The sequence below is a fragment of the Schistocerca nitens genome, chromosome 9 (genome assembly GCF_023898315.1).
Source record: "Schistocerca nitens isolate TAMUIC-IGC-003100 chromosome 9, iqSchNite1.1, whole genome shotgun sequence".
NCBI lineage: Eukaryota > Metazoa > Arthropoda > Insecta > Orthoptera > Acrididae > Schistocerca > Schistocerca nitens.
In genome coordinates this window covers 284175924-284189415 of record NC_064622.1, presented here as the reverse complement: position 1 = coordinate 284189415, position 13492 = coordinate 284175924, and the positions used below count along the sequence as shown (strand labels likewise).

At 36.6% G+C, this 13492-nt stretch overlaps 1 protein-coding gene and 1 long non-coding RNA gene across 4 annotated transcripts in view; one reads left to right on the top strand and one right to left on the bottom strand.

Annotated features, from left to right (window-relative positions):
- LOC126203412 (alpha-tocopherol transfer protein-like) overlaps positions 1-7369 on the bottom strand; it is a 341643-nt gene extending 334274 nt beyond the window's left edge. For all 3 annotated transcript variants that reach the window (XM_049937717.1, XM_049937719.1, XM_049937718.1), the window contains exon 1: positions 5983-7369. In XM_049937717.1, coding sequence (XP_049793674.1) covers positions 5983-5998 — 16 coding nt within the window. In that variant the 5' untranslated portion in view covers positions 5999-7369. The remainder of the gene's footprint in view (positions 1-5982) is intronic.
- On the top strand, positions 2517-11410 carry LOC126203414 (uncharacterized). Its single transcript, XR_007540263.1, has 3 exons — positions 2517-2653; positions 7366-7610; positions 11029-11410. It is a non-coding gene; the product is annotated as an uncharacterized LOC126203414 (long non-coding RNA).
- The last annotated feature ends 2082 nt before the right edge of the window (positions 11411-13492 follow it).

Genomic DNA, 13492 nt, shown 5'->3' with positions numbered 1-13492 from the left:
CCACGACTTTTTTCACCTCAGTATATAGGCACAGTACGTCATAATTATTGCTGAAACAATGTTGACTAAAAATATAGTTTGATGACCTTAGAATCCTTGCCAGTGTTCACTACGTCAGTTAAAACTACATATACGCTTCAAAAGGATGCTACGTGTATATTTAACGTGCGTAAGTTCGGTAACTTCGAACCTAGATCTCGGTAACTGATATCGAAAAAAGTTTGAAATTTGTCTGAGAACATCATCTTAAGAACACGTTGTAAAATATTCGACATTTTACCATGAATAGAAATTATAGAATTGGTCATCCCCACAACTGGTATTTTGAATAGAAATTATAGAATTGGTCATCCCCACAACTGGTATTTTGAATAGAAATTATAGAATTAGTCGTCCCCACAACTGGTACTTTGAATATAAATTATATAACTGGTCATCCCCGTAACTGGTATTTTTCGTAGACAAATATCATCGTTTTTCGGGGTCCTCTCAGGAACAGCGCATGAAAAAATGATGGCGTTATAAGCTGCCTGAAGCCTAACCCAGACTACACCAAAGACGATAGAACCAACCGAATTGCTCAGTTTCCCTGATCTGGAGGAAATGTATAATATTTAAATTTTGACCCTGTACTGTGGGATAGCTACTGTCGTGCACAGGCTAGTGACAGATACCAACAATAATACAATTGTCAACTAGGCCTCGGATGTTGTTCGAAACTACAGAGGTCAGTTTCACCTCAATTTTATTTCCCCGACTGCCTCACTAGTAACAACTGGGCGCGAAATCCGAGGTTTGATTGTTACAGGAAGTGCAGTAAAGATGAATCCATTGCTTTCTTAGAGGCTATATTTTTGTATTACAATGTGTGCGATGTATTGTTTCTTAACCTGATAAGAGGAAGAAGAAACATCCATCCGTCTCTGCCGGGTTTAAAGCCGGACCATGGTTATAAGAAACCGATATGCTAACCAATAGGCACCAGCTTCAGCAATGACGTGTTTGTGTGTGTGTGTGTGTGTGTGTGTGTGTGTGTGTGTGTGTGTGTGTGTGTGTGTGTGTTTGTGTGTTTAGGGGCGCTCAACGACGGGGTTATCAGCGCCCACCCGAAGATTAGCAGAAATAAATGCGATTAAAATGTCGAAAAAAAACCAATAAAAGAAATAAAAATCAACCTGAGATAAAATCGTATGCATATTTCAGTAATAACAATAACAACGCAACGAAAAATAGAAAATGTTCAAATGTGTGTGAAATCTTACGGAACTTAACTGCTAAGGTCATCAGTCCCTAAGCTAACACACTACTTAACGTAAATTATCCTAAGGACAATCACACACACCCGTGCCCGAGGGAGGTCTCGAACTTCCGCCGGGTCCAGCCGCACAGTCCACGACTGCAACCTTAGACCGCTCGCAACGAAAAAGTTGCTGGAAATTAGTACTGTCAGAAATGAAAGATTTTGAGATGAAAGCTAAAGTAAATACTCAAGTAAGAGGAAAAACATATTGTAGTTTTTGTTTTTATGTACCAGGTGCACTCGAATTCAACCGATGGAATTTCGGAGGCTGTCCGGGGGTATTTTAAAAGTATTTTGGTATAAGTCACCCGTGGTATCTGGTGGCTCGTTAGTTCATACGTTATCTTTGTTTCTGTATTAGACTAAAAATATCTGCACAAGAATGCAATTTTCAAAGTCTGTGCTGTGCGTCTTGTTTGGAAACAAATTCACGGTACTCGCTGTGGTCAATAATAATACTTAATTTACTCTTCGCCCTCAAACTTGTTGTCAGTTCTGCTGCGTTGTCTCGCGGGTTGAATTTGCCAGTAAGGTAAGTTCTACACTAACAGTGAGACACCACAACATAGCTAGTTTTACTGATCAAGAGCTGCCCGATATGTAGCCTACCTCACGTACAGGTTCACTGAACAATGGAAGACTGGTTATGCTCAGGTTTTCTGCAGCGACGGCAACCACGTCACGGTACTTTTATATCTGAGGATTGTTCCACTACACTGTGTTTTGTGTAGTACATTTTAGTGATTTCACAGTAAAAGCTTTTTCACCGTCGTGAAGGTGACTGGGGTCACGAACCAAATGAACCATGACTACATTATTACCCTGTATGGTACCCCATAGACCACTGTGTGGAAGACCACGGGTCCCTTATGCCGAAAGACTCAGAAACGAACCCTGGACAACTTCTGGTGACGTACGAGTTCATTGTGTAAAACACTTTTAATAGCACTGTAGTTGATATTTTTTGATTTCATGTTGGAAACAGTCATCTACTACATTTCGCTACTGGTTTCGTGGCCAGAAAAGAAATGCTCACCATGTTGTAGGTAAGCAGCTAACAGCATAACGCAATTTCCCGAACTTTTCTGGACTCCCATCCAAACTTTGCTACTCCTCGCCTCAGTTTCGCAATTTCCGCTCCCTTAGCGGTTCGCTACAGTTGGAGTCAGAAACGATGGCGGGCGTGTTTAGACTCGTTCTGCTCACCTACGTCAGACATCCTCCGACACACACAGTATCCTGCGCGCTCTGCTGTGAATGTAGCAGCCAGAGTGAGCATTAAACGTGATCGTAGCGAGCTATTTAGTAAATTTTTATTCCATCTGTTGCAAGTTGTCATATCTGATGGTGATGGTAAGCGATAAATTCTACATAATAATTTGTAGGATACAAGCTTTCTTCAAACGAAAGCACGTGTATGTATGTACCACTATTGTCGCTTGGAACTGGACTGTCCGTGCCTTGTCCTGTGCGAAACACCATCGTTTGTGAATCGACTATAGTTAACCCGTATGGTGCAACTAACCATGCGGTTCAATTGTATAACCTCCTTGGTGCAATTCAGTGTGGTGGCCACCTCTACAGACTAGTCGTTCCATTACGGTTAATTCCTAGTCATTATTACCATCAAGAGCAACCAGTTGACATTCGTTGGCGAATAACAGCATCCTCTACAGTTTTCCACACGTTATGGTCTTCAACTAAACATGAAATTCTAATAGTAACTACCCACAGTACAAGCTTTTTACAGAATGTAATTTAACAGTACGAAATAAAAATCAGTCAATCATCTATCCTGCCGTCCTTTAGGTCATCATCTTGCTCTCTTCTCATCTCTTTGGATCTGACAGAGAGTTTTCATGGTTCATCTACCATCATCCATTCATCTACCTTCATGTCCCTGCAACTTACATTTCATCTGCATAACAATCATAATTATTTCACTTCGGTGTTCTGTTCCCTTATTAATTTTCCAGTCCCTCACAGTGGTTTCCAATGTGTACCCATTTCTCAATGAGCAGCCAACATTGTTTGAATGGTTTTTGCATTAAAAATACATGTCTCACTGTCATTAGTCAAAACAGGTAACATACCAAAAAAAATTGTGTTCCTCATAATCGTCCAGTTTTCAATGTCAAAAATGGGCGGTATTCGTACAGCAACATAGGGATGATGCAGAAGTTATGTACATAAATTTGCAGCAATGACAGGCAGCCAACAGTGGTTTAGAGTCATAATGATGTATCTATAAAATTCATGTTTTGAGATGAAGCCATGAAGGCAAAAGAAATTTTGCAACACTAGAAATACTGTCACTGCTACCACAAAATTCACGTTGTGATAATCATAATACTTCATACTTTCAGTCATTCAACAATTTCCCAGCTTTAAATTAAGACCGTGGTAAAGCAGATACGTCGAAATTGCCAGTTTTGTAGATATGTCATTATGGCTCTAAACCACCACAACCTAAGTGGTATCAAGTGAAAGATCTGCACAGTAATCGGACAGGTCTACAGTTTTCAGGGGTTACTTATTTTATAGACAAACGTGGAATCACAACATAAACAGCAAACAAATTGACTACCATATTGAATGGCTTGATGGGTGTGGACTTTCCCTGTTTAGTAACAAGAAGACAAGAAAAGATGGTCTTTGAGTCTAAAAGAGACGCCCAGGCTTAACAAAATTTGGATAAGTAGCAGCAAGTTTTCAGATGGTGACAAGATAGCAGTTAAATGCTCGGTATTGCAAAAAATATTTTTCAAAAAAGGAGCAAGAGAAATTAATTAACTATAGGAACTCAATGAATACACTTTTGAACAACTGCAGAAATATCAAGATCTACAGTCATTAAAACCTGAAATAACAAAAGCATCACCTCCCTTAAAAAAGGGAGAAGTGGAATACTGACATATTGAAATGAAGTTTATAATTATGAGTTTTCTAACTTCTATTCACCAGGACATGGATCAGATTGTTTAAAATCACACAAAAATGTGCACAAACATATCTTCATCTTTGTTCTGATGAAAAATAGAAGCTTGAAGGCAAAATACTGGTGTTTTCTGTGTGCAGTTGTGAAATATAATAGACTCACTTTATGTATTTATTTAGAAATTTTTCCTTGTAAGAGATAAATGGAACGAATAAGATAAAGGTAAGTGTTTCCCTGTATTAGCTTTCGACTAAATCATTTTACCCATTTTGTAAGGAATGTTATGCATAGCTGTGCAGTTGACCTTTTTTGCAGCAGAACAGTCTGTAGTGAAGGAGGATGTAGATTGCTTGCTATGAGGGGAAACCACGTGGAGAGAGCTGTCAGTGCATCAGACCATTGAAATAAGTGGGTCACAGGGCTGTCTCAAGATTGCAGTGTCACTACTGTTAGGCAGCCTCTACAGCTGACAGGTGTACAAAATTGGGTCACTCTGTCCATTTGTCAGTGAAACTTCCTTTTTTTCATATTTGCTCATTTCATTATCAAATAATAAACAAAAATGTATTGCTGTTATTATTTATAGATGTGTATTATTACTTCCTGACCAAAAAATTAAGTTGTATTTTTATGTCCCTTATGACCTAATGTGCTAAGAGTTTTATTTAATGAGTGATAAACCATTCAAAAACAGAAAGTTTTTAATTTTGTTGTTTAAAAAGACTGACATATCTTACAGAACAGAGTGATTATTCTATGGCAAGACAATTAACTTACTGATTCCATTCTTTCATCATTTATTGTGTTCCACAAATCATATACTGATAGATTTCTTTCAGGATGTGGGATTAACAAAAGAGAAGCAACTGTTAGAAAATAAATCCAAGCACTGTGCTACAAATACACTACCACTCTTTACTGCTACACATTATTTCTGCCTTCACTGTCTAAATTTAACACAGTAAGATTAGCAGAAAAGCTGCTAACAGTGCTTCGAGATAAGCTGTTGCTATCTCATGTATACTTAATAACTGCTCTTTCCCTATTACATCTTGGTTAACATTTGTATGACTTCACTGTTAATGAACAAATAATGACAGTCATTTACATTGGTGACAGCAGAAACGTGATAGCAATGAACATCGTTACTTGTCATTAAACTAACAACAATCATTAATCATCATACCTATATAATAAAATAATTTTTTGAGTGGTTAATAACAAGTGCACTTCTAAATTTTTTAAGTTGTTTACACACCTAATTTTTTTGTCCCTTTATAGACCGGTTCCATATATTTCTTGATAGCTCAATGCTAGACGTTTTATTCATATTTATTTTTGCTGCTATCTGAGATTTTATGTCACAAATACTTCATTTGGATGGAAATACCTAACAAGTGTTGTAATGCAAAACCTCACTGTACATGAGTAAAAATCCACAGTTTTGTGCACTTGAATATAAATTATAAATAGCTTAAATTGTTCCTTTCATTACACGAAGGAGCAAAATAATACAAGGAGAAGGGGAAATGATAAGAAATATATTTTTACACTCATTCTTAAAAACTTTCATGCTATATTTAACATCACATTTTTTCTTATATTGAAATACTGGAATTCTGTGCCAGTGAAAGAATGATGAGGGCACATTGTGGCATTTAAACTGAAGAGGTTGTGTTGTTTACTGGCATCTTCAATTTCAACTATCATATAGTTACAAATAAAGGAATATTGTATTGTTTACCTGCTGTGCCGGTCATGGTGACTGAGATATCTTGCTGATGCACAGAAAATATATTCCCTTTGTCACTGAGCTAAAATGCACATTTTCAAAACCAAGTGTTAATCAGATACAGTTCCTTATGCAGCTGATACAGCAAGCACTTCACCAGCTGCACCAAAACATTCTGAACTGTCTGCCCTGACTTTACACACTGACAGCTACTGAGCTCCTCGGATGCCAGGCGTTCTTGCTTGTGCAACACTGCCCACTGCTGTCCTTCTATGTTATACAACTCCAGCTTTCCAGCGCCCCCTCCACATAGAGTGCCAAACCCCCTTGCCCAGTGCAGGCTACAATACACCTGTCTCTTCTTTCTCCACTTCCCCCTACCTGTGCTTTCTGCTGCTGCTACTCAACTGGACCTCATTTCTCCCCACTCCTCTTCCTGAGCCACTGCTGGACATCTGGCAGGTGGGCTGGGGAAAGCAGGAAGGGGGAAAGAAAGGGAAGTGGGGACCTGACATAGCATTACATGTTCATGAACCAAGACTAATACATAAAATTGGCCATATTACTTAACAAGGAATTAGTATATCATCACACTGGTTTTTCAATCAATAAATCAGTGTTAGTGTATTAATAGCTTTAGAACATACTCGCTTTCCATTTTATTTCATTTTTATTTGGCCTAGGAATAATTTTTGCGGTGGTGATAAATCAGTTCAAAGGCAATACACATAAAAAATTGAGTTAAATTTTATATTAAATGGAGTATCAGACATTTGTTAATAGAAGTAAATGACCATAGAAAGATATCAAATTGCACTGATACAAAAATGAAAAAGACAGTTGTGCAATCATCTGACCTACAACATTTGATATAGTATGGGAAATTCTGGTGGTGTAAATACTTTAAGAACAAAGCAGACCACTGACCAAATAGCAGAAGTGCAGAGTTGCTGACAGGCACACGCAAAAACACAGGAGCTTTACTTTTTCTTTCTTATTTTATTCTATTTTGGTTTACTAAAGAATCATATTATATATAAAGATTGCAGCTACATGATTGTATACAGAACATAAAGTAAGCACTGAGAAAATATCTGAAGTTCAATGAAAATCTACAATTTTGTAACTAGAAATTCAGCACCTGTAGTGATGTACACAAAATTGATTCAGTTAAATCATAAATTTCTTGGAGAGCTGGCTGGCTATGTATGTCACAATGTGACTGCATACTTTTATTCCTGTATTTTGAATGAATAAACATAGTTTTCTGTTATATCTTATAATTTGTGATTTGGTTTTACTCATAATTTCATGGGACTCATGATATACATTTTTTTGTATAGAGTTTTGGTATCATCACGGGTTATACAACTTCCAACTTAATGTTTTTGACAGGAGAGTACTTGGACAGGTAGTTGCCAGCAGCATTCAGTTCAGTCCAACCAAAGGTATTCCATACCATTGCAGGTACTCCATACCAGTGATTTCCAATGTTCCTGCTTGGTCATGTTTTAGTGAATTCTTCTGACAGACAGAACTGCAAAGCAAAAATGCAGTTGAAACAACTGTTAAGAAACCAAAACACAGAACTTGGACCAAAATATAAGAATCTCAAGGAATAACAAGGATGAACTTTTGATGTAAGTACAGGAAAATTAAAGGGAACGTGGAGTATCATTAGCTGTGTTGTCATTTACTGAATGTCAATTAGAAATCACTGAAATTTAACAGAGCTTGTAGTTATGACATGTTAATATTGTAGGATCCGTAAAAATGAGAAGTGGCTTACATGAAACTCTCAGCATTCAAAAGTTCAGGGAATTTGTGTTTAACAAGTCTTTGATTACAATATAACAGCAGTTGATCTGCAAGCACACAAACTATAAGTACTGACATTTCTCAAACTATCAACAAGACTTGTCTTAACTTTAATCAAGTACTTAGAAGAAGAGGTAGTCAAAACTTTGTCTTTGTGGAGACTTTAGCATTATTTCCTGTCTGATCATACCTATTAGTGCAATTCAGTGTCATGATTGTCTAGCTTTGAATTACTTCCCAATGTAAAAGCCCTAATGTGGATGAAGGACATAGTGCATACAAAAAGTTATTAAACCAAAAAATACCCTCACTGATTAGATGTAAGAGCAATAACAAATGTTTTATCTAGCAATGACGGTCAAATACTGGCAATAAAACACACCAGATTGTTAGATTCAGTTTCTAAAAGTAGTGTCTAGTGAATATCTTGATCATAAAGTTTAGAGAAAACTCCTCAGAGAAGTACTGGAAACTGATTTACAGAGATTAAGTTAGTGTCAAACTGAATTATTTCTTAAACATATTGCTTCAGCATTTAGAAACATGTTTTCCTCTGTAACAAATGAGGGTAAAATTAAATAAAAGTAGGGAGAATGGATGGATAAAACATATGATTTAAACTATTGTGTAACTACTAGACTGTACCACAATATTGTTCTGTTCTTTATCAGAATGGCTAAAATATACGTAATTTACAAAGAAATAAAACACTGAAATACCAAAGCAAGAACTATGTGTCATTATTACACAGTTGGCAGCAGACATAGCACCTGTTCATAAATAATCAAATTAAACTGTATTAGATTTACTCCAACACTCACTGTTTTAACCACCAGCAGGAATTAGTGTCAGAAATATAGTTCCAAAGAAATTACAAAAATTATGTTGTGAAAGCAGTAATTCTTCTTACTTTCACTTTAAAAAAAAAGTGTATTGAAAGCTTGTATTCACATTATGGGATCCTCGTTGACCTATATTTGTAACTGCTGCATAGCACAAGGCATATTTACTGAGGCTCTTCAGTATATAAACCAACACATTCCCATAAAAAATGCAGGCAAGCAAATAACCTCTGATTTCAGACTCAAGTGCCTCTTCTCAGACTTCTTACAATGTTTTGAGAAAGTGGTGTACAATAGAACACAGACTCATTTTTCATAGCACAGCACATTAACTGCCTTTCAGTTTGGCTTTTGCAAAGAATTCTCTGAAAAGAAAGCTAAGTGTAGTCTCACAATATATGGCTCAGATCTCTGCATCCTTTTTAATACTTCTGTTATCTTCTTGAATTTTAATATATTGTCAATTAGGGGAAGGTGGAGTAAAATGGCCACTCTAAGTGAAATTGAATCTTCATTAAACCATGGCTATTAACAGAAGTATGTGGCACTTACATATCATTCTGCAAGCAAAGAAATCAACAATTAACTATGGGTTACTATTCAGTCTAACTCATTCTCAGTTTATCCATTCAGAAACAAAATTAAGTCATATGCAAAATTCATGTTGTCATCATCCTCATCACATCCAATGCACAGTTCACAAGCCCCGCATTTACAGCTCTGACATCTTATCCATCCTTAATTTTCTTTAGATCTAGAAAACATTTCCTTGCAGGAAAAGGAGTCTTTATGGCTGTCTTCAAAAGTGGAATTTTCTTATTCTATTTCTTCTTCAAAAAGTTTCTTTTTAGAAGAACTTGTGTAGCATTTGGTTCCACTTTTAGCCTTCTTAGCCACATTTTATGTTGCCTTACATTGTAGAATATTGGCCTTACCTATTTGTTTTTCTTCGTACTTCCTATTTTTCATTAAAAGCTCTTCATACTTCATCTTTTAGCTTCAGCCAACACATTGTTATAAACACTTTTTGTGATTATGGCAGTCTTTCCTCTTTCACTACTAGTTTGTCTTTGATTCACACTTCGCTTCCTATGCAAAAGTCGTACATCATGTAGGCTTGTGCGGAACCCACCTGGTGGGTACTTGGATTGACATTCTTCAGTGGTTGTACCCTGATGGAAAGCTTTTGTTAGAGAAGGCTTATCACCTATATTTTGAAGGCAGCCTGCACTTGAAGACATGCTCATAAGTTGGCTCCTAAAATGAACCAGTAGGTCTATTTGAAGAAGACACAATAGTCTGATGTCCAGAGGACCAGCATTTGCAGAAGACTCAGCAGTTTTGCAATGAGAAGGACCTATATTTGAACAAGGCACAATATTGGTGCCCCTTCCAAAAGGAATATCATAACCTCAGCTGCAGTGTAGTCTTCATCAGTAAACATGTTAGGATCTGGAGGAAAAATTCCACACTTTTTAAAGCCATTGATTGCTTTCACTGAAATGGCTGCATGAAGAAACACTTCATCCAAGAGTGAACATATTTGAAACTGTGTAGTAGTTCTTCCTGGATTATTGCAAAGAAATTTTTCACAAGCTAGTACATAGAAGATTTTAAAAGGAGACATGAATGCCACATAAAAATGTTGGTGCTTGTGGCTACAGTGTGGGGCCAAGGACAAAACAGTTGTATGATTTTTCATGGCCTTGTCAATGAAGCCTATGTTCTTAGTATGGGTAAAGTGACCATCTAAGATTAGTAGAACTAGATCTTGAGGAGTTGATTTTGCATGTTAGAAAAATGTTCAAAACAATCCAAAAAACTTGCTCTATTCAACCACACAAATTCAGTTCCTGGCAGAGACCCGTTTTTAAATTCAACCTTCATTCTTCACCTAGGGAAGATTACAAAAGACAGAATGAAATTTCCTCCTGCAGACATGTACACTATAAAAGTTGATGCCGAACCTCTATCAGATGACATAGCGGCTCCGACTTGTTGTCTTCCTATGAGTGTAAACGCTTTGCTGTCCTTGGACTGAACTGTCAGAAGAGGCAGAATTTTGTCTTCCTAAGTCTAATATTAAGATGCTGTTTTCTAAAGCATGCCATCAAATCTTTGCCTGCCATTTGAGACCCTTTGTTTAAACAACATGGTATTTTGTTATGCTCTGCCAACTTGAATGCTAACTGCCACAGGTAATTTCCATAAAATCAATTATCCATTTAAAAAAAATGTAATTAAGGATTTATTGCTCTTGTTCATCTCAGGAAACTGCCCATTACATGGAACACTGAATGATTTGGCTGCTGCTGAAAAAGACATTATATCACTCTTTATTGCTTCAATTGCCTTTTGCATCACAACAAGGTCTCATGTTTGTTCCTTTGTTTTCCAGATGTATTTTGTTGGCATCTTGAAGCTCTTGAAAACCCTAGCAGAAGAACAGAATAACGGATATTAATTTTGTGCATAAAACGATTTGCAGTGTTTTGATTTCAATTGTTATTCTGTGCATAAAATATGGAATTAACTAATTCTCATTGGGATAAACAGGTTGAAAATGAACTGTCAGGAATAGTGGCCATCTGTGATTGCCTTGGCCACTTTTTCCAATGTGTATCCTGGGCAGTTTTCCTGATTGAACACCATATCTGTACCAGTGATTCACATGGTAAATAGTGCAACCAAAGAAAACAATAGTGTCTTATATTTGTAAGACAAAAGGCATTATGTAAACTGTGAAATTGCAAAAACATATTGCTCTATATAGAAGTGAAGCAACTAAAATAATATAAGTGACTTACCTTACTTTAAATGACCTAAAAACCTAAATGTTTTCAGAGAAAGATAATGGAGGAAGCTTCCTTTGTCAGCATCACTGGAAACACTAATACTGTCGATTACACCTAGTTTGGGCACTTCTTGGTGGGAAGCAACACTGTTGAAGACATCAAATAAGCAGTGGCCACTTTTCTCAACCTGGCTGCTTTACCATTCTTTCTCATACTGTTATACAGCCTGAATGCTTTTCTGTGTTTCATCTCATGTAACTCAATCTGTATTTTGAGCAAACTGTGAAGGGACCCATGAAGTAATTTTGAAAGGGAATTAAAGTTCAAGGAGAAGAAAGATTCAGAAATGAGACACAGAAATTAGCGGACAAGTTTTGCTATTGGGGTAGCAAAATAGTTGAAGGAAGATCAGGGTTTAGCATCCTGTTGACACTGGAGTCATTAGAGACAGAGCACAAGCTTGGAATATTTCAAGGATAGGGAAGAAAGGTAGCCTCTTTCAGAGGATACATCCCAGGAGTTATTTAGCAAAATGACGGAAAACTTAAATCTGGAGGCCAGATACAGATCTGAACTGTCATCTTCCTGCATGTGAGTCTAGTATGCTAAGCAGTGTGCCTCCTTGCTTGGTCAAAGTAGTTGAGAACAGCAGAGCTATAGATGATATAAAATATGAGTAGACTGACATATTGCAACAACAAGGAAAGCTTTTCGGAAAAGAAAAACACAGTAAATCTTAGTACTAGCAATTTTTTTGTGAAATTGTTTGTTTGGAGTGCAGCCATATACAGAAATGAAACAAGTGTGATAAACAATACTGATGGAAATAGAATAGAAATTTTTGAAATGTGGAGCTACAGAAGAATGCTAGAGCTTAGGTGGATAGATCAGATAAGTAACTGAAGAGATACTGAATGAAATAGAGGACAAATAAATTTAGAGCACAACTTGTGTAGAAGAAAGAATAAGCTGGTAGGTCACATCCCGAGGCTTAAAATTTTAGTTAATTTGGCATTGAAAAGAACCATGGGAGATGAAACTTAAAGTGGAATATCAAAACTCATATACAGCACTCAGGTTCAAATAGTTGCAGTAGTTATGCCAAGATGAAGTGACATGCTCAAGGTAGACTATCATGAAAATCTACATCAAATTAGTCTTACGATTAAAGACCACAACAGCCTGAATCCATATTTGCATCTCAGTTCTCTGAATTACGCTGCTCTTTTGGGTTTTGTATAAATATGCAAATAATAAGTTCATGATGGCTGCCAGATTCTGTTGCTTCTAAAAAAATTTCTGTGTAGTTTATGACTGCTATTTTAAGCAAACTATGCACCCATGTTTTAGATAAGTGCATACATTATAAACCAGAACTGCATTGACAAAATTTTGGAGGTTGTTAAAGTATTTTTGAGTATTTTGATAGAAGAAATGTGTGATTTCGAGGGACTCTTTATGGACTAATAACATAATTATTATTTATCCCATTTATTATCCCAGTTACATTTGTTTTTGTGAAAACACCATTACAACACTGAAATAGCCTGTATTATGCAGTCCCAAAAACGTAAAACACAAAACATACAGAAATACAACAACTCTCAAGTAAAACACATACACTTCTATCACAGTTGTTCAGTCTGTTCTATCTATGTACAATACAATATATAACAAATGCAGGATCGTACACTTACAGGTGTTGTCCAAAATGTTGACCACAATTACCACACAGTGTGTACAGCAATGCATCATTGACTGTCCTACACATTCCAGAGTCCCAGGAGTTTGGTGTATTACTTCTTCAGCTGTGATGATCCTAGTAACCAAATTCATTTGAGTATTTGCCGGAGTCTTGTAAACTAGGCTCTTCCATGCCCCTGAAGAAGAAATCCATTGGGTGTAGAAAATTACAGTATTTTATTACTATTTTTGAAATATTTTCACAGAAACCAAGTAATTGGGACAGTTAATGAAAAAAATCATAGTTGTATTATTACCTGTAGTGAGCTTTTGGAGACCATGGATTCCTAGTGCCCAAATACTCAGAAAATACCTCTGAAGGAC